General features: G+C 46.6%; 2 protein-coding genes across 2 annotated transcripts in view; both read left to right on the top strand.

Annotated features, from left to right (window-relative positions):
* The window catches only part of LOC118239329 (zinc finger protein 805-like), a 573,173-nt gene that overhangs the window by 190,301 nt on the left and 357,382 nt on the right, over positions 1-25,490 (top strand). The gene's annotated exons all lie outside the window — the stretch shown is intronic.
* On the top strand, positions 8,888-17,128 carry LOC100762985 (olfactory receptor 5AR1). The gene is made up of 4 exons (XM_027430858.1): positions 8,888-9,802; positions 10,837-10,849; positions 14,546-14,626; positions 17,034-17,128. The coding sequence occupies exons 1-4, from the start codon at positions 8,888-8,890 to the stop codon at positions 17,126-17,128; spliced, it is 1,104 nt and encodes a 367-aa protein (XP_027286659.1).

Consider the following 25,490-nt stretch of genomic DNA (forward strand, 5'->3'; position numbering starts at 1 on the left):
CAGAAGATAAAAGAGTATATAGATAGAAGATAGAAACATAAATAGTAAGTGGTAGATGCCAGGTTATTTATTTTACTACAGATAGACACAAGGCAGAGACAAACACTGAGTGTTCACTATTGCCAGTGGGTGCTATTTCTGTTATTTCTACCACATCAATGGCATGACTGTCTAAATTTACTCCATACCATATCTTCTTATGGTCTGGGTATAGTGGGAAATTACCAATACGGAGTCAGGTAGAAATATAAGGGTATTTAATAGGGAAAAGCCTTACTTACAGAGTGACCTAGCCAGCCGGCGTGGCAGCGGTCTGTACGCAAGCCCAAAAGAGAAACCAAAAGAGAGCAAGCAGTCCCATCCCAGTATCGCTCTACGTCACCCTGACCACGCCCTCGCAAGCGTGGTCAGGCACACCTGTAGCCAGCCCCTAAGCAGGCGTGGCTACAGCTTCCCCAACAGCATCTCATTTGAGGACTAATATTCCGCCCATTTCTTTAGTGCTGCTCAAGATGAGCCCATCTCTTGGACCCAGCCCAACTGGAATCTTAGATCTGTACCTACTCAAGAAATTCAGATTATTATTATTATTATTATTATTATTATTATTATTGGAAGGAGTTTTCTCTTAATGGATGTGGGTTTTACTGCTAACACCCACATTATAAATAATAAAGGCATACTAGAATGCAATTGCAGTGTCTTAGACACTATTCTATCGCTGTAATAAAAGCACTGTGACCATGATGACTCTTATAAAAGAAAGCATCTAATTGGGGACTGGCTTACAGTTTCAGAGGTTTAGTCCACTGTATTCCTGGCAGTGAGCATGGTGGTACGCAGGCAGACACGGTGCTACAGAAGTTGAGAGTTCTGCATCTGGATCCACAGGCAGCAGGAAGAAAGAGACTCTGGGCCTGACTTGAGCCTTTGAAACCTCAAAGCCCATGACCAGTGACAAGCTTCCTCCAACAAGGCCACCCTTCCTCATCCCTGCCAAGGACCGTCACTCCCTAAAGACCACACATTCAAATATATGAGCCTCTGGGGCTGTTCAAATCACCATAGGCAGAAAACCAAACTGAAGACTAGGCAAAAGAGTGGAACCCACTCAAAAGTGACTGAGGCCAAGCTTGATGATCTGAGCTGGTTCCCCAAAACCTACATGACAGAATGAGAGAATCAGCTCCCCCAAGTCATCCTGCGATGTCCACACGTGTACAGCGTGTCACATGCTCTCAAACAGGCACAAACAAATGTAATAGAAACGAACAAAACAGAGCAACCATGGATAAGAAAGGGTATTTAGACAATGCCAGGTGAGTAAAGGGAGCGATCACATTTATTATTAAGGAAGATTAATTAAATACGAAAACATGGATAGGCTTAGCTATGCGCTCTGGTAAAGTCTATGAGTAGGACTCACATTTTAATAGATATTTGTTACAATAAATGGAGGAATTGCTGAGTGGCTAAGTGTGTTCACTGTTCAACCATGAGGACCAGAGGTTGGATCCCAGCACCCATGTGATAACCCAGGCGTCCCACACATGCCTGGGACCTCAGTTGTTGGGATAGACTTGCTGGCTTCCAGTGTAGGTGAGGAAACACAAGCTCCAGATTCAGGGACAGCCTCTGCCTCAGAGGAATAAACAGAGGGTGATAGAGGAGGAAATCTGTGCTCTTCCAGTCTGTGCATGCACTGTATGTGCGCATGCATGTGCACACACCACACGTATGTGTGAATGCATGTATGTGAACACACACACACACACACACACACACACACACACACACACACACACACATATATATATATATATCACATGCATCATACACATAGATAAAAATGGAAAAATAAAATAATAATAATAATAATAATAAAATACATAGAAGAAAAAGCACAAAGATCAGTAAGGTATATGAATATCCACCGTGATCAATAAGAAAATGTCTTGAAAATGAGATGCTGTTCAAAAGAGCAACCAAACTCAAGGGGTAATGACTAACAAAAAGCACACTAAATAATGAAGAAAAATTTTGAACATATATATATATATATATATATATATATATATATATATATATATATCCTAAGATGTTAAAGACTTAACTGATGTATATGTGAGCAAACACATATACCAAAGATGTTTATTTTAAAATATTTATTTACGAGTGAGCGTTGGGTGCCCTAATCTGTCATTCTCCACTTATTTCTTTGAGACAGGGGCTCTCCCTGAATCTGGGTCTTTCATTTTATCTGCCAGATATGGTGATACATTATTTATGATTTATTAAAGGTTGCCTGAGGATTCAGAAAGCCAAGTCAGCCTCAAGCCGTAGAGATTGGGCAGTGGTGATACACACCTTTAGTCCCAGCAGCCAGAAGCTAGGAGGTGATGGTTCACACCTTTACTCCTGGAACTTGGGATAAAGAGGTAGATGGATCTCTTTGAGTCCAAGGCCACCCAGATCTACACAAGATTGATCCAGGCCTAAAGAGAAACGGCTCACACAAAGATGATCTCAGTACCTGGTATCACACGCCTTTAATCCCAGGACTAGAGGGGTATAAAAGATAGGAGCAGGGTCTTCAGTAGTCAGTTATCAGGCATTAATTCTCCAGCCACATTGAGGACAGGAAGACAGACATTCAGTCTCAGGATTCTCTGGCCACACTGAGGAGAGGCGGCAGGATCAGCCTAGTCAGCCTGAGGTGGTGAGTGACAAGAGCTAGTGGCCCCGTACTTTGCTTTTCTAATCTTCAAATTTGAAGTCTGAACCCCAATATCTGTCTCTGGGTCCTATTTATTGTACAACAGCTAGACCAGAAGCCAACAAGCCCCAGTGACCTCCTGTGTCTGCCCTCCTAACATCTGGGGTTACAGGAGTGCACAGGGTCCCTGGATTGTTTTATGGGTGCTGGGATCTGAACTCTGTTCCTTCTGATGGTACAGCAAGAACTCTCAAACAGTGTATCATAAGCCAAGATATTTGGGAAAAATGTAAGACTGCCAGTTGCAGAACCAATAGCCTTGGCCAAAAGGTTGAAAAGAGACTTTAAGAGTCCACTGATGTGAGAATGGACACCTTCATTTTTTTTTATCGACAGTGTGGAGTTATCTGCAGCAGTTAAAAATATTTCTACATGAGATTCCTGTTCAATATCTGTCTGATATCATTTTCAATGTGACATACCTATAAAGGCAAAATAGCAAATGACATAATGTCCGCCATCACTGAGTATTATCAGAATACCCTAAAAAGGTCCCAGCTGGAGCCAGGGCTGATCTCCTGCCTGCCAGAGAGGAGCCTCATTCTCAGAGCTCAGAACCACCACGGAACACAAGGTCCCAGAGGTGAGCCTGGGCAAGCTCCCAAGGAAGGCAGAGAGCAACAGCCCAGAGGTGGAGCTGTGGCTCACAGCCAATCTCAAGGACAGGAGCAGACTTGGTCCATTCCCAAGGCCGGCCTTGCCAGAGCTTAAAAAGTGTGGCTTCATCCTTGAGTAAGGAGCTCCCATCTTGGGTCTGTACCCAAACATCCTCTCAAGGAACTGGCCTCCCACTAACCCAGCCCAGCCCAGCACCAAATACGCCTTGGAATCATTCCTGTATGGAGACAGTGGTCAACAGCCAGGTGGGTCACCTGCTTCAAATTTCTAAGCAGCTGACATTTTGTGCCTGGGATGCCTGAGCCAGCAGAGGTGTGCGTATCCTGGGTTGTATGTGTGTGTGTGTGTGGTGGGTCAGCCAAGGCTTAGCCTAGCATGTCCACAGCAGTGACAAGATAAAAAAAATTAAAATCCTGCTTTAGAGAGAACAAGGAAGTCATTTTTTCTGAGCTGAATCACCATCACACAGGAACGCAGGTCCCAAGTTATCTGTTATCCTGATGGACGTGTTCCCTCTGTGGAAGTTACAGAAGTACCTTGAAAGTCACTGAAGTGAGCCAAATGTGGTTTTATCAGGTAGCTATATAGAGAATACACAGGTATATATACAAGGTGTATATGAGTATATACATATGCATATATAGAAGAGCCTCTTCTATACGGTTCAGAAGCTAGGCGTCTGTTGGGATCATCATAGAACCTAAGAAGTTTTGTGGGGTTTATCTGAGGCAGAATTTCCTAGGCTGGACTCGGTCAAGTTCACCATGCAGTTGAGGCTGCCCTCAGTCAAGCTCACTGTGGAGCTGAGGCTGCCCTCAGTCAAGTTCACCATGCAGTTGAGGCTGCCCTCACTCTAGCTCACTGTGGAGCTGAGGCTGCCCTCAGTCAAGTTCACTGTGGAGCTGAGGCTGCCCTCAGTCAAGCTCACTGTGGAGCTGAGGCTGCCCTCAGTCAAGCTCACTGTGGAGCTGAGGCTGTCCTCAGTCAAGCTCACTGTGGAGCTGAGGCTGTCCTCAGTCAAGCTCACTGCGGAGCTGAGGCTGCCCTCAGTCAAGCTCACCGCGGAGCTGAGGCTTTCCTCAGTCAAGCTCACTGCGGAGCTGAGGCTGCCCTCAGTCAAGCTCACCGCGGAGCTGAGGCTGCCCTCAGTCAAGCTCACTGCGGAGCTGAGGCTGCCCTCAGTCAAGCTCACTGTGGAGCTGAGGCTGCCCTCAGTCAAGCTCACTGCGGAGCTGAGGCTACCCTCACTCTAGCTCACTGTGGAGCTGAGGCTACCCTCACTCTAGCTCACTGTGGAGCTGAGGCTACCCTCACTCTAGCTCACTGTGGAGCTGAGGCTGCCCTCAGACAAGCTCACTGTGGAGCTGAGGCTACCCTCACTCTAGCTCACTGTGGAGCTGAGGCTGGCCTTTAACTCCTGATGCTGAGTCATTACGGTCTTGTAGTTCTTTCTAAGTAAGGAAAATGTTGGACACAGAGTTGATACTGACTATTAAAAGGGCCTAGAGACAGTCTACGATCACTGGCTCGATAGAGCCTGCAAGATTTCACCTGTCAGTCATGGTCTAAGGGTCTGTGGGCTCTTGAATACCCACATAGCTTCTTCTAAGGACCTTGAATTCCTACAGTATGAGAACTGGGGCAAATTTCTTTCACCTCTCTGCCTCTGTTTTCTGCCTGAGAGATGGGGGTCGAAGATGGCTGCCTCTTGGGGGTGGGTGGGGAGGTAAATGGGTGCTACAGAAAGCATTCAGTGTGGTCAGGGTCCCACAGATATTTAAACGCTGCTTATTGCTGGGCTGGGGATAGCACAAAACCTCCAGTGTGAGAGTCCCAGGCCCTGGCTTCACATCTGTGAGATGGGAACGGCGACAATGACTTCCTTGGATTTCTGAGACTCCTCCTGGGGGAGAGGAGGGTGCAATTGGTAAAGTGCTGGCCGTGCAAACCTGGGGACCTGAGTTCAGATTCCCAGCACCCATGTAAAAAGCTGGGGTCAAGGAACAGCATGCACCTGGAATTCCAACACTAGGGAAGCAGAGGCAGGGGGATTCTGGGGACTGTGGGACAGCTAGTCCAGCCAAAGTGGTGAGCTCCAGGGGTGGGAAGTAATTGAAAAAGTTATACACACACACACACACACACACACACACACACACACACACACACACATCACACGCACACGCGCACACGCACACGCGCACGCGCACGCGCACGCGCACGCGCACGCGCACGCGCACACACACACACACACACACACACACACACACACACACACACACACACACACGCACCAGATTTTATGAACTGGCAACTCCTAACATCTCATCCTACCCCAGCCTCAGTGCTCCCAAGACCCTCCTTAGCCAAGGAGAGAAATGAGGCTCAAACCTAGAGGCTCTGTGACCACAGCTATCACTAGTCACAGCCATGGAGAGGTGGCCCAGTAAGTCGGGAGATGTGCAGTTCATCCATTTGGATGGAGATAATAAAGACCCACAGTGATTTACGGGTACACCCCAACCTCAGTTCATCTCCATGGAGAGAGAGAGAGAGGGAGAGGGAGAGGGAGAGGGAGAGGGAGAGGGAGAGGGAGAGCGCTCTATACATGATGGATGAAGGCGCTGAGGTAGTCACTCGGGTGGCAGAGGGCCTAACATGTAAGCATGAAGCCCCGAGTTTGATCTCCAGTGCTGCAGAAAACCAGGCACGGCAGTGCACATCTCAAATCCCTGCACTTGGGAAGCTAAAGGCAGGAAGATCACTGGAAGTTATGAAGTTCAAGACCAGCCTAGTTACCATGAGGCCCTGTCTCGAGGAAACGTCACTGGCTCAGCAGGTGAAATTCTTGCTGACTAACCTGAAGCAGAGCTCAGTTCCAGGAATCTGCATGGTAGGGGTGAGAACTGACTCCTCCAGGTTGTCCTCTGACCTCCAGGGGTGCTCTGTTTTGTGTGTGTGTGTGTGTGTGTGTGTGTGTGTATACACATATAATTATATATAATCATTTTATTTATTTAACTGTGTTTGGGGGAGGTACATGTGTACCACACACATATGGAAGTGAGTTTGTGAGACTCGGCTATCTCCATCCACCTTGTGGCTCCCCTGGGATTGAACTCAGGCTGTCAGGCTTGGCAGCCAGTGCTTTTACCCAGGGAACTATCTCACTAATAAAATTTTTCCCCCTGGGACATCAACAAGCATTTCCGTCTCTCTGAGCAGCAATACACGAAGTGGTGGTCTGATGATCCCACTGAAATAAGCTCAGTCCCTCTATTCATGCCTGGAAACCATCTCATTCAGATGCCTGCATCCTGCAGCATAGAGGAGGCGGGGAGGGAAGGAGGGACAGAGGGAGGGAGGGAGGGAGGGAGGGAAGGAGGGAGGAAGGGAGGGAGGGAGGGAGCAGGAAGCCTCCTGAAGGAGGGTTAGCACTTTTACTTCTGGGTGGGACAGGACAACCAGAGGGTCCCAACAAGCTGCTGGCAGGATTCCGGTGAGTCTTGGAAAGGGGGGGAGTGGTCTGGGTCTCCAAGCCAGACCAGGGAGCAAGCTGAGGACTGCAAGCCGAGAAAGGGAGAGGCATTGGGATGAAGTTGTGTTTGGCAGTCACCCTACTGGGTGACTAGAGCAGATAGAGCCCATGGAGGGGAGCGCAGGTAACTTTCTGTTGCCTGTACTATACTACTCGTGTGAGCACTAGAGACAGCTACATGCCTAGGTGCAGCTTCCAGCAGGGGATTCTGGGAAGTAAAGGGATGAGTCAGAAATGATCTCTGAGGGTTTTTTTTTTTTTTTTTTTTTTGAGGGGAGGGTTAGATCCTTAGACCTCAAACTGGATGTTCTACTTAAGAAGCCATGGAGTTGACTAAACATAAGCATGGAAAGCCGGGGATGAGGTTCCATCGGGCGAGCGCTGGCCTGGCATGCATGAATCCCTGGGTTTAACAGCAGCACTACCTACACTAGGATGGCCGTGGACACCTGTGATTCTATCACTAGGGATGTGTGGGGTCAGGTGTTTGCCGTCATCCTCAGCTATGCAGTGACTTTAAAGCCAACCTGAGTTACATGAGATTCTGTCTCAAAGGGAGGGAAAAAAAGGAAGATGGGTGTATGGTAAAATAATTAATAAATAATAATAATAATAATAATAATAATAATAATAATAATAATAAAACATTAAACTAATGGAGGCCATAGGCGGACTCAAGCGTCTTCCCTCAATTGCTCTCCCTCTTATTTCTTGAGACAGGATCTCTCATTGAACCCACGACTGGCAATTTGGCTACTTGGACTGGCCAGCAAACCTCGTGTGTCTACCTACAGCACTGGGATTACAGACGCACGGCACTGGGCCAGATTTTTTTATGTGGGTGCTGGGAACCAAACTCAGGTCCGTGTGCGTGTGTAGCCAGCACTTTACAGCTGAGCCATACATCATAATTCATTGACGGTGTCTGAAAGTCAAGAGATTTTACTTACAGACCTGACACTGGCAAGCCTCATTTGGGCAGAATCCTCGTTTTTCCAGTCTCCACCATTTCCTAATGGATTCCACCCAGCTAGAGTCTCTTACCTGTAGGTATTTGAGTTTGGGATTTCAATGGGAGAGAAGAAACAGTCGCTCCGGAGGCAACTCATCCTTTTAAAAATGGGTTTTGGGCTGGGCAGTGGTGGCGTACACCTTTCATCCCAGCACTCGGGAGGCAGAGGCAAGTGGATCTCTGTTAGTAAAGTGAGTTCCAGGACAGAGAAACCCTATCTTGAAAAACAACAACAGCGAAAAGCAAAAAAAAAAAAAAAAAAAAAAAAAAGATTTTAATATATTCCTTTAAAATTTCGTGCACGTATACAATGTCTATTGATCCTATCAACTCATTTCCCTCCCAGAACCATCCACTCTTCCTCACAAATTCATGTCTTGTTTTTATAACTGTCAATTTAACCCATTAAGTCGTGTTAGTGCTGCCCAAACTCGCACACGGGTCTGGTGCCGTCGCAGGGGTGTGACAAACCTATCTGTCACCACACCTCAAAGAAAAGAGACTGGCTGGCCACCGTTAACTCCTCAGGTAGAGGTGGGAACCTGGGAGACCGGCCCACCCATGCTGAAATTATACCTGGCTTGGGCAGGAAACCACAGCTGCTGTAGGTTTGTGGTGTGACAGCCTTGTCGTGGTCAGGGACAGCCTTTCAGAGCAGCCCTTCTCTGCATTCTTTGTGTCCCCTTTTTCCATGAGTTTCCTGGGAAGGGAGAGAAAGCTGACACAGATGTTCCACTCTGTAGGGCTGGGCACGCACGGCCGTTTATGGTCAGTGCTTGCAATCGGATTCATCTCTGCATTCAGCTACCTGCGGTGGCAAGAAGTGTCTTTGCTAAAAAACGTACCTGCCTCACCTCGTTTTCTTCCTTCCCTCCCAGGTCCTTGTTAGGGTCGCCTACTCTCTCCATGTGTTCTCCTTGTTCCGGTTTTCCGGAGACACGCCATGGCCAATCTCTCTGCAGTGTCCGTGTTCATTCTCCAGGGCTTCTCCACCGTCCCTGCGTTCCGGCTGCTGAGCACGGCCGCCTTCCTTCTCGTGTACCTGGCTGCGGTTCTGGGGAATGTCTCCATCGTGTTAGCTGTGACGCTCAATACCCGCCTGCACACCCCCATGTACTTCTTCGTCAAACACCTCTCCCTGGTGGATCTCTGCTCTACGTCCACCACTCTGCCCCGGGCCCTGGTGGCTAGCATGGCAGACACTAAAGAGATTTCCCTCCCGGCCTGCGCATCCCAGCTCTTTGCTTTTGTCTGCTTTGGCTCTCTCGAATGCTTCCTCATCACTTCCATGGCTTTTGACCGCTGTCTGGCCATCTACAGGCCCCTGGTCTATGGGGTGACCATGAATTCTCAGACTTGCGTCTCCCTGGTAGTGGTGGCCTGGGTCAGTGGGCTCCTCTTTTCCACCTTCCACACGGTCAACACTTTCTCCCTGTCCTTCTGTGGCCCCAATACGATTGACCACTTCTTCTGTGACATTCCCCCACTCATGCGTCTAGCCTGCGGTGACACCGCAGGCCACGAGGCCGTGGGTTTTGCAGTCAGCGGCTGCGCCATCATGACTTGCTTCGCCCTCACGTGCCTGTCTTACGTTCTCATCGTCTACACCGTGGCTCGCGTTCCATCTTCGGCTGGACGCTGGAAGGCCTTCTCCACGTGCTCCTCTCATCTGGCCACAGTGCTCCTGTTTTACGGCACCGGAAGTTCCGCTTACATGCAGCCCACGGCCCATTACTCACCTCTTCAAGGGCGCCTGGCTGCTGTATTCTACTCTATTCTCACGCCCACACTGAATCCACTCATTTACAGCCTGAGGAACAAGGACATGAAAGACGCTCTGAGGAAGGTCTACCCGCAGGTACCACACTGGAGCCTGGCATTGAGACATGGGAATGTCCAGAAACCTACAGAATCTCCCCTGTAGCCATGCAGGAGACCATCTGAAAGACGCTCTGAGGAAGGTCTACCCGCAGGTACCACACTGGAGCCTGGCATTGAGACATGGGAATGTCCAGAAACCTACAGAATCTCCCCTGTAGCCATGCAGGAGACCATCTGAAAGGCCACCGTTACTCTTTACAATAGCTATCGGCCGTTTGTGTTGCTTTTTGGTGTGTGTGTGTGTGTACACGCAAGGGGAACTGTCCATTCATCAACCCATGTGTTCATTGGTTGTTTTATTTCCTTGGCTGTCCACCTTCAGTTCCTCCAGACTGAAACATGTAAACTCAGAAGATTTGCCAAGCCCTTCCCAGAGGTTAAACAAATGGTAAACCTGAGGCAGCTACACCCATCTTGCGCTGGGGCCTCCAGTAACAGCTTTCCTGGGACACTGCCCATGCTGGAGGGAAGCTGTCTGAGTCATTCAGATTCCCCCTACACCACAACCATGCTGCTGTAATTCAATCCAATAAACTCACCGGCCGCCGAGCCAGACTTGGATGGGAATCGTTGCTTTGCCCTGCCATTGCCCTGGCCTGGGTGAGTAGGCATTTCTGTGCCTCTTCCTAGGAAAAACGATGCACTAGACATTCATATATATTAAAAAATAACTAGCTCCCCGATTTTGTAAAATGGGTTAGGGCTGGCTTGAAGCGTGCAGTGGGGCCTGTTGAGAAAGGCTCCAATGAAGTATCTAAATATCCCGATTCCCTGGCAAAGCCAAAGGACCCTATTCCTGAGATGCTTGGGGTTTTAAAAAATGAGAAATGTAAGGAAGAGCTTACTTCATAAGACCTACATGCTGGGGCTAGAGAGACGGCTCAGCAGTGAAGGTTATTTGCTGCTCTTCCAGAGGACCAGAGTTTGAGTTGCAGCACCCATAATCGGGCAGCTTACTACCGCCATCACTCTAGCTCTAGGGGATCTGATGCCCCCTTCTGGCCGCTACAGGTACTGCACCCAGGTACAAGAAACCCACACATTCGGTTCACACGGAAACACACATATACACATAAAAATAAATCTTTTTTAAAAATACACACCTAGGGGGAAAAACGGAGGGATAACTAAGGAAAATGTGTGATCATATAAGATGAAAAACACACAAATAATGCATACAAAAGCTGAACTACGTAAAAGGTTAATGTCATATTCCTAGTGCTAAGATTAAATGTATCAATGCTACCAGATAATTTGCCTCAGCAGGTAAAAATGTTTGCTGCCAACCCTGACAACTCAAGTTCAAAACCCAGGACACACATGGTGGAAGGAGAGACGTGAACCCTGAACACTTTCCCCTGAAATTCACAATGCTGCTTCATGCACACACACACACACACACACACACACACACACACACACACACACACACACAGATTGACACACGTGCAGATGAATTTATGCACACACATAATGTAATACGTTTTTAAAATGTTAATTTTTATTATCTCATTTATAAACTCATTGCAACAAACCAAAACGCTTTCCAGTTGATTTTTAATGTGGACTAACAATCATAATCATCATTTCTTTACAAAAGCAGAAAAATCACGTATACATTTACAGCACAGTGATTGAAGATTCAAATTATACAAAAATTACAAAGAATGCTGATGTAAGGCAAATTAAGGAAAAAATCCAAAAGCCCAGTGGCCCAAGCTGGTCCTGCATTATGCAGTATGACCTTATCTGTAAGGACTAAAGACCTGCTCAGCCCCTACCCAGGGTCCCAAAGGTGAAATGCTTCTCAGGAGTGAAGGAGGGGGTAAAGATTTCTATAGTAACTTCTCACACCATCTGAGGGTTGTGCTCGTCATTTCCTGTGCTCTTTATTGTTCTGTTTTTACTCTAATAACCCTGGCCTGCTTCTAACTTCTCCACGCTTCTTCTTCTAGCTTCCTCTTATACTCTAAATACTCTTCTTCAGGAGCCTTGAAATGATACAGAAATTTCTCTCATTGGTCAAAAGCACATTCCTAGAGCAAGCAATAAGGAGATGAGCTGTTTACCATGATAACTCAGGGGTCCAAGGCCATAGGAGCAAAACCATGACCAGACAGGGAGGGCACAGTGCCCATGACAATGTTAAGACACAGATCTGTTGTTGGTAGACTGGCAAGTGAAGACTGGGCATGCTTTAAGGTTAAAATGAAGTTAGCTTGTAACGGTTCTTTCCTATCTGATGGCAGAGAGAATCCCGGACACTCTTGTTCTCTATCTCTCAGAGACCTATGGCGCAACAACTTCAGACATACCGTAATTCTTGTCCTTGGGCATCTGGGAAGTTTCTTTGTCTGGACACTAACACTGACCAACTGTCTGCCAAGGAAGGTAACTCCAAAGGTGCAGACTTCTGAGTTTATACAAAGACCTGGTTGAGAGAGTAAGGGCACTGACTGTGATTACTTTCTTGCCAGAATCACACACAGCTGGGAGGAGTCATCCACTATACCAATGCACAGGGAAAATGTGTCCAGGAAATGAATGCTAATACCACAGTGCTGTGGGAAGGATCCCCACCCTGCGATGTGAGGGAAAGAACCCGCCATGGGGACAGCTGACACATTTCAGAAGGCACATGCCATATTGTCTTGCACATAAGGTTGAGAATTGCATCTCTGGTGACAATATTCTTCATTGCCTTCCTGAATGAGGTTATGTCTTTCAAGAGATTTTTACAATCTCTGAGGCTCTGACCCCTAAAATGCTGCATAATTCTGTGGTATGTGGCACTTATCTGTCATTTGTTAATTCCTGATTCAGGGAGGGCTCCTTAAGGAAGAGGGACCTTTTCACACATGTCAACCAGCTCAACTCAAGAGTGTCATGCTGTGGGTCTCTGCTTCTGCTTCCATCAGCTACTAGATGAAGGCTCTAGGATGGCATTTAATGTAGTCATCAATCTCATTATAAGGGAAGGGCATTTAAGGCAGCCTCTCCACTAATGCTTAGATTCTTAGTTGGGGTCATCCTTGTGGCAGACTTCTATAAATGATCAAAGGCCACAACTCGCAAGCTAACGTGTATAAGAGTACAAATAAACAGCAGAATGCTTCTGGGGCTTCTTGACAGGGGTGTGGATGTTACCATTATAACTAAAGAATCTTAGCATCCAAGCTGGCCTCTGCAGGAGGTAAACGTTTAATTCTTAGGGATTGGAACCCTATCTCAGGTAAAACAAGGCACGGAATGGGTTGAATGTATAGGGCCAGAACGACAAAGAGGAAGGCTGAGCCATATATGGCTAATATAGCAATACATCTATGGGGTCATGATTTATTGCAGAATGTAATACCCAGATTAACATTCCTCCATTATCAGATATAAACCATAAATAAACTCGTGCTTGTGGAAAAGACATAGTAAGACTATATAAAATAGACACCAATGATTTATGCTGTACAAAAACAGAAGAGAGCAACCTTAAAAACAACTTCATGCGATCTGACACAAGCCACCTGTGTGCTGGACCGAGTTAGGCACCAGGATCCGAACACTGAACACCCAGAGGCAGCCCGGCCTCCATCTGCCGGCCCAGGTAGGCCAGGAGTCTTTCCAGTTCCAGTTCGTCGTCAATGCTCAGAGTCATCTGACACAAGCGACCTGCATGCTGGACCAAGTTCGGGGGTGGGATCTGACACACCAAGGCCCGGGGACAGCTCTGCCTCTAATTGCCGGCCTGGCACGCCCAAACACTGCCGACGCCCGGGTAACAGTGACACCTCCATCCACGAGAAGTGGACTGACACCAGAGTATTGGATCCGTTTGCATCTACCAGAAGAGAACCTTGGTCCCACACCCACCAGGAGAGCAAGAAAACTGTTGCTACACCCACCAGAAGAAAGATTGAGAAGAGGACAAGATAAAAGCACATCCAACAACAGAAAACCGAATATGACACCACCAGCAACTGGGAACCATACACCAGCAAGACCTGAACATCACGATGCAGATGAACCAGAAGAGAGTGGCCTTAAAAACATCTTCATGAAAATGATAGAGGACCTCAAAGAGGACATGAGAAAATCCCTTAAGGAAACGGAAGAGAAAACAAACCAAAAATTACAAGATATCAACAAATCTCTCAAGGAAACAGTTCAAGACCTAAAAACTGAAATAGAGACAATAAAGAAAGAATATTCTGAGGGAATGTTGGAAATAGAAAAGCTAGGTAAACAATCAGGAACTACAAATGTAAGCATAACCAACAGAATACAAGAGATGGAAGAGAGAATCTGAGGAGTTGAAGACACACTAGCGGAAATAGATTCACCAGCCAAAGAAAATCTTAAGTCCAACAAATCCCTATCACAGAATATCCAGGAAAATATAGGATACCGTTGTAGGGAGACACTGTAGCCCCGACTCCTAGTAGCCCGGACAGGTGTGCTGGGACATGCCCGTGAGGGCGTGGTCAGGGGAAGTCTAAGGTGACGTGGGAACGGTTCTTAAGGGACTGTGCCCACCTGGATAGCCCTCTCTCTAGCCACGATAGCTTGCGAGCTATGAGCACGCTTTGGCTTGTGCTTGGCTGGTGTTTATCTGAAAAAAAAAAACTTAGCCCTACAGAATTCGGATCGATCTCTCCATTTGGCGCCCACCGAACCCCCACTGCTGGCATGCCCGCAGGGCTCTACACTTGCACCCTCTGCTTTACAGCCCAGAAGCTACGGGTGTTGGAAGCTGCAGAGTACCGCGCCTACAAGATGGCACCGGTTTTCGACTTCCACCAGCCCGACGGTGAGTGCTCTCTGTGGTAAACAACTCCTAATTTGGTAAAGGTCATGTATCCTCTTAATTCTGCTTGGAGACAACCTATCCTGGCGCACCACGTAGGGTTAGGTGATTGGTAGATGTAGACTATATCAGGCCCCATCTTCCTCTACCCGGGGCCGCCATTCACTGTAAAGCAAGGTTCCCGAATAAAACTGTGTGAAGAAGATTCCTCGGTGTTGCATCGTTCTTGCTGGCCAAGGGTGGACGCGACAAGTGGTGGCCCGTACGGGGAATCAGAACTTCTCACAGTCGGGGTGGCGCTGGTAAGTTCCCAAGGTAAGTAGGACAATAAAGTCCGAGGTGAATGTGGCGATATGGCCCTCGGGAAAGAGGCAATAAGGTCTCTGGTAAAGGAGCAACAAGGCCCTCGGGAAAGAGGCGATAAGGTCTCCAGTAAGGAGCAATAAAAGCCTTCGGCAAAGAGGCAATAAAGTCTCCGGAGAGGAGCAAGACTGTTTTCGGCAAAAGCGAACTGAAAGTAAAACACCTCGCTCCTGCTTTAACTTGTAGAGTGAGAGTAAGTGAATGGACCCCCGCTATTATAGTGGTGATTTGGCTGCTCTTTAACATTGCAGTGTGGGCTTTTGTTTTCTGATGGTGCTATCCGACTTGCACGCCTTTGGAGCACACAAACTAAAACAAAAGCACAATGGGATCGTCACAATCACATCCAATTTTTCTGGCTCTTCAAGAGCTGCTTCATTCTAAAAATTTAAGGTTAACTAAAGGCACGTTGCAGAGGTTCCTGAATGAATGCAACACCATTGCACCCTGGTTCGAAGCCTCAGGCAATCTCTCGGTGACTAGTTGGGATAAGTTAGGGAAAGACCTGGATTTTACCTGGGAACAAAGAACGTTGAAGCCATGTGTTCAACCGGTATGGCCTGGTATGCAGCTGTCTAGAGAACCAAGAGGGAAATAAGAAAGCTATAGCGAATGGACAAGCTGCCCTTGAAATGCTCCAAGAAGAAAGTTCAGAACAGTCAGAAAGTGAGAGAGGAAAGGAAAAACGGAAAGGGGATAAGAAGTGAGTCTATCCTTCTCTAGGAGAGCTGAGGAAGGAGTTAAAAGAACCAGGAGAGGATTCAGAATCAGAGCAGGATATATGTGAGGATGAGGACCTCACGGAGGATGAGGAGGGAGAGATTATTGAGCTCATGGAAAAACATTCCTTAAAAGTACCAGAAAAACAGCGCCCTAAAATGGCAACTGTAAAGCAAGGGCACCGCCCTGATGCTCCTCACCCCTACTGCTCGAAAGAGGAAGTAGGAGATCCTGGTTCCTCCACCTTCTGTCCGGAAGTGTGGCCTACTGTTCGCACTGAATTCCGGATTGCCCGACCACTGGCTTATCCAGTTTTTAAGGATGGTAACCAACAGAGATATCATGAGCCGATTGACTTTAAAATAGTCAAAGCTCTGGCAGAGTCGGTACACACCTATGGGGTGACGGCAGCTGATACAATTGCCCAGGTAGAAGCACTCAATCGCTTCTGTATGACACCTAGTGATTGGATGAATTTGGTAAGAGCTTTTTTATCACCAGGACAATACTTGGATTGGAGAGCTTTCCAAATTGAATCTGCCAATGATCAAGGTGAGGCTAACCACTCAGCTGGTAATCCAGCCTGGGATGTGGACATGCTTCTTGGTCAGGGACGTTTTGCACAGCAACAAACAGGATACCCCCCTCAAGTGTATGATCAGATTAACCAAATAGCCATTAAGGCTTGGAGGTCTCTCCCCAACAGAGGTAAGGTCAGTGGAAATCTTACAAAGATATTACAAGGTCCTATGGAACCCTTTTCAGACTTTGTGGCAAGAATGGTAGAAGCTGCAGGATGAGTGTTTGGGGATCCAGATGCTGCTATGCCTTTGATCAAACAGCTGGTTTATGAACAATGTACAAAGGAGTGTAGGGCTGCAATAACTCCATATAAAGGTAAAGGCCTTGAAGTCTGGATGAAGGTCTGTAGGGAGTTAGGGGGCCCACTGACCAATGCTGGCCCAGCAGCTGCTGTGATGCAATTAACTAAGAAAGGTGGAAGTTCAGGAGCTTGCTTTAAATTCGGCAAGCAAGGGCATTTGAAAAGGCAATGCCCAGAAAGAGGAAATACTACAGTCAATAATTCTACCCCACGCCCTAAGCAACCTGGCTTATGACCTAGATGTAGAAAAGGAAATCATTGGGCTAAGGATTGTAGATCAGTAAAAGACATCAGTGGACAGCCTCTTGTTCAGGGGTATGGAGGAGTTCGTCCAAAAAATGGACGATGGGGCCTGCGACCCCAGAGCCCACAAATATACGGGGCCATGGAGGATCAGAGCCAGGAACAGAATCCCGAAACCTGGCCCTCTCTTCGACATCCCAGAGACCGAGGAGAGCCACTACAGGCTCCGAGGGGCTGGACTGATGCTCCACCACCAGACTCGTATTAACTCCCAGAAAGGGGGTCCAGCTCGTTGACACTGATTTTAAGGGACCTCTTGAGCCTGGCACAGTAGGCCTGCTTATAGGAAGATCATCTGCGGCCTTGAAATGTCTACGGGTACATCCTGGGGTTATAGATCCTGATTATATGGGTGTAGTAAAGATTATGGTAGAATCTCCTACAGGGATTACAGCCATTTCTCCTGGAGACAGGATAGCACAGCTACTGCTTTTGCCAAGCTTACACGATAAGTTTCCAGCTCAAACCAGAGAGAGAGGAAAGGGAGGCTTTGGTTCCACTGGTTCGAACTTAACCTTCCTAGCTTTAGACCTCGATCAACGTCCAACCCTTGGGTTAATAGTAGATGGCAAGAAAATCCTAGGCTTACTAAATACTGGAGCTGGTAAAAGCATCATAGCCACCAAAGATTGGCCCTCTGGCTGGCCTATACAGGTCTCTTCCCAAACTTTACAAGGTTTGGGCTATGCTAAGGCTCCTGATATGAGTGCTAGACAATTGCCTTGGAAAGATGAGGAAGGGCATTCAGGGACCATGCAGCCTTATGTGTTAGACTTACCAATTTCATTATGGGGAAGAGATTTGTTAAAGGATATGGGTTTAAAACTCACAAATGAATACTCTGAAACATCTCAAGATATCATGAGAAACATGGGATACATCCCAGGTCGGGGACTCGGAAAACATCTGCAGGGTCGAACTAGTCCTATTATTCCACAACCGAGACCAAAGAATCTAGGTCTGGGTTTTTCCTAGGGGCCACTGGGGGAGGTATTCCTATTACCTGGAAAACAGAGGAGCCGGTATGGGTTCCTCAGTGGCCACTTTCCTCTGAAAAACTGGAGGCTGCTAGGACTCTAGTGCAGGAGCAGCTGGATCTGGGGCATATAAAAGCCTCTGTATCTCCATGGAATACTCCTATTTTTGTCATTAAGAAAAAATCTGGTAAATGGAGATTGCTTCATGATCTTAGAGCTATTAATCAGCAGATGCAAATTATGGGCCCTGTGCAACGTGGTCTTCCACTTTTAACTTCTTTACCTGCATCATGTCCTATCATCTCTATAGATATTAAAGATTGTTTCTTTTCCATACCTTTGTGTGCCAAGGATTCAGGGCGTTTTGCATTTATGCTGCCCTCTTGTAATCATGAACAGCCTGATCTAAGGTAGGAATGGATAGTGTTGCCACAGGGGATGGCCAATAGTTCTACGTGTCAGTTGTTCGTTTGCAGAGGCCATTGCTCCTTTGAGAATGGACTTTCCAAAGATTAGATGTGTTCATTATATAGATGATATTTTATTGGCTGCCAAAGATGATAAAACGCTCAATAAGGCATATACAAAATTGGTAAAATTGCTTGAGATGCATAATTTAGTCATAGCCTCAGAAAAGGTACAAAAGGACACTGTTATTAACTATCTAGGGGCTAAGATTCTCCCTCATACAATTATTCCACAAAAGATAGAGATTAGAAAAGACAATTTAAAAACTCTTAATGATTTTCAGAAGTTGTTGGGAGATATAAATTGGATAAGGTGTTATTTAAAATTACCTAATTATGAGTTGAAACCATTGTATAATATTCTCAATGGTGATTCAGCATTAGATTCACCTAGGCAGTTAACCGCTGAAGCCAGAGAAGCTTTAAAGAAAGTGGAGACAGAATTACAAAATGCCAGCCTTAAACGGCTAATAGAAAATATGGATATTCTTTTGTGTGTGCTCCCAACATTCTCCCAGCCTACAGCTTTGCTGTGGCAAGATGGTCCGTTACTGTGGATTTATTCTAAATCCTCCCCAGGAAAAACTATTGAATACTATCCTGCAGCGGTTGCTGACTTGGCTCAAAATGGGATATAGCAATGCATTCGATATTTTGGGAGATTGCCAAAAAAGATCATAATCCCATATACTGCTCAACAAGTTAAGATCCTTTGTGGAACTGTGGATGATTGGGCCATTCTGCGCTGTGGGTTTTCAGGAGAAATAGATAATCATTATCCAAAACACCCTCTAATGTCATTTTTTAAAGAACATCCGGTCATTTTTCCTAAAATGACTGCAGCAGCTCCTATTGCTGGAGCTACAAACTTATTTTCACTGATGGATCCAAGACGGGCTGTGGGGCCTATATGATAGAGCATCAGGATCCAGTGCAATTTTAATATCAGCCTGGCTCCCCCCAGATTATTGAATGTAAAATTGTTCTTGAAGTGTTTAGAAATTGCCCGTTCCCCTTTAATCTGATTTCTGATTCGGCACATGTTGTGAATGCTGTTAAGGCCACAGAGGTTGCAGGACCTATCAAACCTAACAGTACAGTTTGCAAACTCTTACAGGAGTTGCAAAAGTTGATCTGACATCGTGATCAGAAATTTTTTATACAACATATTAGGGCTCATACCAACTTGCCTGGACCTCTATCAAAAGGCAATGAGATCGTAGATCACTGTACTAGAGGGGAATATGTATTTTTCGCTTCCCCTGTGGAGCGGGCGCAGCAATTTCACAAACAATTCTATGTTTCTGCAAAAACTTTACAGCAAAGGTTTCAGCTACCACGAGCAGAGGCTAGACAGATAGTATTGAATTGTCAACAGTGTATAACCTCTTTGCACCCCCCTAGCCTGGGGGTCAATCCCAGAGGGTTATTGCCCTTGAAGATCTGGCAAATGGACGTAACTTATTTCTCAGGATTTGGAACTCTCAAATATATCCACGTGTCTTGGATACCTGTTCAGGCATCATCCATGCCACCCCTATGAGTGGGTAAAAGGCTCGCAATGTCATTGGACATTGCCTTGAGGCGTGGGCTGCCTGGGGAAAACCTCAGCAATTAAAGACTGACAATGGCCCTGCTTATACAGCTCAATCTTTTACCTCCTTCTGTAAACAGATGGAAGTCCAATTAAACCATGGCCTAACTTATAATCCGCAAGGACAAGGAATAGTTGAAAGAGCTCATCGCACATTGAAAGAATGTTTATTAAAACAAAAAGGGGAAGAGGCCATGGTAGAACACCAAAGGAACAACTGTCCTTGGCTCTCTTTACTCTGAATTTTTTAAATTTGGATTCTCAAGGACTTTCTGCTGCCGATAGGCACCAGACTCAGGCACCTGCTCAGAAGGGCTATGTAAGATGGAAAGATATCCTTACGGGTCTATGGCATGGACCGGACCCGGTGTTAGCATGGGCGAGAGGTACTGTTTGTGTTTTCCCCCAGGATCAGCAAGACCTGGTGTGAATTCCAAAGAGACTAACGAGGCGGTGCAATAAACAAGATAAAGCCTCCGATATTGATCCTGCTGCTGACCTTGACAACACTGAGGCTGATCCAGGCCAGAGAACAAATCCTGTGGGCCATAGCGAAAGCGTGGCCAATTCCCTTGCCTGTTCATAGCACCTCTAAAGTTTCGCCTGTTTTCTTTTCTACTAGTTGTGAATTGGGCTTGCCTTGTGTAAATTTAGACCCTGATACTGCCCAGTATTCAGCCACTAATATTTCTCTCTATGGAGCATTATGCTTCTCCCTTATTAATAATTCTAACCCATGCATTTGGTTGAAAAATGGTTCTGTTGGCAATTGGCTTGACTCCCTTACTCATAACCAGATCTCGAGCTCTATCTATGCTCACGGAAGCCCTGACCCAGATTAGTACAGGCTCTAGTTCTGGCTCCGGCACTGGTACAAATGGGACCAAGGATGTAAATATCACTACATTTCTGATGCTGTTGAAGGGGCTCCGACCCTCAAATTCACGCTTTAGTCAAGAGAACTCCACGGCTCGACAAGTCTTGCCTTATTGTGCTCCCAATTGAGGGTATCCTCCTCATTGGAGGCCCTGTCAGAGTCCGGACCACAAACTTAAACAGATAGCTCCGGGTTTTGAATTTACTCCCCTTATTGGCAGGTATCAGTATAACCTAACTCAAGGAGGTTCCCAAAGAACAGGCAGTAAAAATACCTGGCCATGGTTTCAATGGGTACTCTCCAACGAGCATGGAGCATTTACTTCTCTTGAACCTTTTGCGGTTCTTCAGAATCTCTGCATAAGACTTCTTAATGTTTCTGGTACTAGGGATGAGAAGGAACCTTCTCTTATGAATCTATCAATACATAATACTTTGGATAATTTCACTGTTCCAGCTAGCCCAGTATGTTTAAAAGCTCCCTTTTTCTTTCTGCTCTCTAATGCTACTGATGCTACCAAAGAAGTGACGTCTCCTGCTTTGCTAGTCAATGTTGGAATGGTTCTGCTAATACAGCAGTAGTGATGAGGATTCCTATGTATGTTCCTATTCCAGTTAAAGTGGATACAGGAACATTTCCCATTACGGAAATCATCAGAACCAAACGGGATTTTGGCATAACTGCAGCATTGGTTACTGCTATAACCCTTTCTGCAGCAGTGGCTATGACTGCTGCCGTTGCCATGGCTGCTCAGGTCCAATCAGCTGAGACAGTCAATGACATTGTGGAAAAAACAGCCACAACATTAACTACCTTAAGATTCATTGATGGCCACTTAAAAGCTGGCATTCTAACTGTGAACCAAAGAGTGGACCTGTTGCAGGAACAGGTGGATGATTTAGTAACCTTAATTAATATAGGATGCACTCATTCCTTTTCTTCTTTGTGTATCACCTCCAGGATTGCCAACAATTTCACAGAGAACAGCAACCTGAGTTGGCAGCTGAGTGCCTACCTTCAGGGAAATTGGAGTCAACAGTTCGAGAACCTGACAGACACCCCTAACACAACAGATGGTTGTCGTGAATGCTACACGCCTGAGCCTGCCCACTGTTAATACCCTCTTAACTACCCTTAAGCAAGCCTTTAGTTTAGTTAAGGAATGGGCTGGGGTAGGGGTTATGCTTTCCATGAGGTTGTTAGCCATTTTTGTTTGCCTGTGGTGCCTATGCAGGATCAGGAAGTCACAAAAATCCCAAGCTGCCATGTTGGTACAGGCCTTTGCTGCTGTGGAAGCAGGACAATCCCCTCAAGCATGGTTATCCATGCTGACAGACAAATAGATGTCTGTCTCACCCTTGCTGAGTGAGTGATGCGTATCTGAATCAGCCATGCTCAATGACGGGCACCTACCCTCTTGCTGAGCGAATAAGCATACATGTGTTCCCTTCAACCTAAGACATGAGCCTGTGAGGGCGACACAGTGACTCTTTGTCGGGTAAGATAGGGACACTGGGGTTGAACCTAAGACAGAGATGACTGAAATCTGACAACAGATAGATACTGCTACTCCTAGAATATTAAAACAAAAAGGGGGAACTGTTGGGAGCTGCAAAGTACCGCGCCCAAAAGGCCGGATTCCGCCTTTCGCCAACCCGACGGCGAGTACTCTCTGTGGTAAACAACTCCCAATTTGGTAAAGGCCATGTATTCTCTTAATTCTGCTTGGAGACAATCTATCCTGTCACGCCACGTAGGGTTAGGTGATTGGTAGATGTAGACTATATCAGGCCCCGTCTCCCTCTACCTGGGGCCGCCATTCACTGTAAATCAAGGTTCCTGATTAAACTGTGTGAAGAAGATTCCTTGGTGTTGCGTCGTTCTTGCTGGTCAAGGGTGGATGCGACAAAGGGTGGTCACGACACCATCTTAGAGTCTTTACAGGCTGACCGGGCAAAGGACCATGATGAGATTCAGGAACTTATTCAGACCTTACAGATCAGGCAAGCTACAGACTATGAGGAACTGAAATCTATTCTAGGGACGCTATAAACTAAACAGGCTACAGACCATGGTGCCTTAATGGCTAGTCAGGCAGCAGACCGTGAGGCATTGCAGGGCATATGTAGCCAGTTAGAAACTCAACTAGGCTCTCTCTCCTATTCCTTTTTTACTAAGGTACAAGATACCCAGAATAGGCTTCAACATTCAGATAATGCCATAAAATCAATGGCCTAGAAATGTGAGAGGGACTATAGTAAACTTAGAACTAAGTTTCAAAGCTTACAGGAGGAGCTACAGACCAGGGTTACCAAACTGGAAATGTCTATCGAGTCGATTGCTGAGGCAAATCACAACCTTGATTCTAAATTTCAATCTCTTGATGGCTATCTCCATGCCACCCAAATGCTAGCTAGGGATGAAAGTATTACCCGTCTAGAAAATCTTACAGGAGAATTGTCGAAGCAAATCGTGGATTCTGAATCATGCCTTGAATCTTTCATGATGGATGAGATTAAAGCCTCTAATGAGGATGTCCTGACCAGGCTGGCAGATCAATTTGGCAAAGAGGAAATAGACTCGGTCCGATCTGAGTTGCCTACTCTGAAAAGGTATTTCAATCATCCTAAAGCAGTCACACATACACCTTTAGTCTACCTGGCCATGGAGGTGGAAAAGCAACCATCTAAAAAACACTCCCACGAGCAGACGGTATACACATGGCAACCAACCCAATAAAAGGATCGTAAGCATATTAAAGAATCGATTGTCTGGAACAGTCTTCATAGCCCATATGTAAAACAGCTGTTGCATTCATGGGCCACCTTTAACAGGGTGACGCCTGCAGATTGAGTAGGACTGGCGTCAGCTGTCCTTGAGAATTCTTGCCAAACTGAGTGGAAAGCGTTATTTAGGGAGGAAGACTCCTAGAATGGCAAGCCACCAGGGACAGAGTTGATGCACCCCTCCAAAAAATCCTAGGAGAAGGTCTTTATGCTGACCCACAGATTCAGGCTGAATATGATGACCATATGCTGTCCCTATGCAGGACAGCAGCACTAAATGCATGGGATAAGGTTTGTGAACCAGGAGAACGACTGGATGCTTATGTGAAAATAGAACAGGGACAAACAGAACCCGAGCCCGGGCTAGCAGCTGGGCCTTTGGGGACGCAGCATGACGCTGACTTGGGGGAGCAAAGCGCCTGCCTCTGAGCTTCTGTAGCTCCACACTTCTGTAGCTCCACACTTCTGTAGACATGAGGCAAGCCCACAGCCCAGGCAGTGGCAGCTCCTGAGCTGGTGGGGACGCATGGGCCATGCGTGGTGGCACACGCCTATAGTCCCAGCTACTCGGGAGGCTGAGACAGGAGATCACTTGAGTCCAGGAGTTCTGGGCTGTAGTGGGCTATGCCGATTGGATGTCCGCACTAAGTTTGGCATCAATATGGTGACCTCCAGAAAGCGGGCGGCCACCAGGTTTACTAAGGAGGAGGAGTTCTATGCCATGCATTGTCTGTGCTAAATTTCCTCATGTATGATGATATAGAAAAATCAGCCTCGGATCGCCTCTGGCATCCATCAACAGCTCAAAATTATGCTCAAGCCTTGGAAAGATCCCCTAACTTACAAATTGCACGGACCAGATCTGGTCCTCATTTGGGGAAAAGGACATGCATGAATTTTAATACTCAGGCCAATAATGCTAGATGGTTGTTTAAATGCCTTTTTAATCAACCCAGGGGAAGCCCCTGAGGAGCCTTCTAATTTTGCTTAATTCTAGATAAAAGATGCTGTCTTTATGGTTACTTGTGTGTTCCCACCTTCGATTGTCATTGCCGCTGGAAGCCCTTATCAGATCTACAACTACACCTGGATGATCATCAGCCGAGCCAGTGATGCTGCCAACAGATGCTGCCAACGCCTTCACAGCTATTGCGATCACCCCCTCCTATTCCCCCCTGATAGTTGACTTATGTGCTTTAGCCTTAGGGGCCTCTCCAGACTAGGGAACCCCTGACCATTTTTCCCCCCAGGAGCTCCCTCTTCTGCTGACCTTATTCTCTCCTTAATTAACCCTACTGTTCAGGGTTAATTAAGCCACTCCCTTATAGAGGATGGTTGGGTCTGCTATTCTTCCACCCCTCCCTTTTCTGAGGGAATTGCAGGCATTTAATTCCTACCTTGCCTGTTCTACTAGATTAATTACTTAAACTGTCTCCTTTACCTTTTCAAAAATTAACCAGATTCATTAAGTACCAGATTGATGCCATCCTCGAAAAACCGGTTTTGGTCCACTAATGCCTAGCAGCATTAGATTCTGAGCTGCCTGACGATAATAACCCTCCCCCCAGTCCTAAAGGACTGGATTTTTCAGGCCTTGAACATCGAACCTCCTAATTTCCTTGGCCTTGGAGCCGTCCGTGATGGGAATGTATCGTGATGCCGCAAGCCAGATGCCGACCCTTCACAGCAGCTGTAGCGTCCTCCATGACGGGTTTAGCGTGAGACTGACCCCCAGATGCCCACTCCAAAGCACTCCCAAGCTGCTAGCCTTATGAAGGGTCATCGTAGTGCTGGGGACAGGTGCATCTCATGTAACCTAAGACAGAGGCACTAACCCTCACTGTCATATAAATGACAATATCATAAAACATACGGTCCTGCATGCAGGTGCCCATCA

This window comes from Cricetulus griseus, chromosome 9, assembly GCF_003668045.3.
Source record: "Cricetulus griseus strain 17A/GY chromosome 9, alternate assembly CriGri-PICRH-1.0, whole genome shotgun sequence".
NCBI lineage: Eukaryota > Metazoa > Chordata > Mammalia > Rodentia > Cricetidae > Cricetulus > Cricetulus griseus.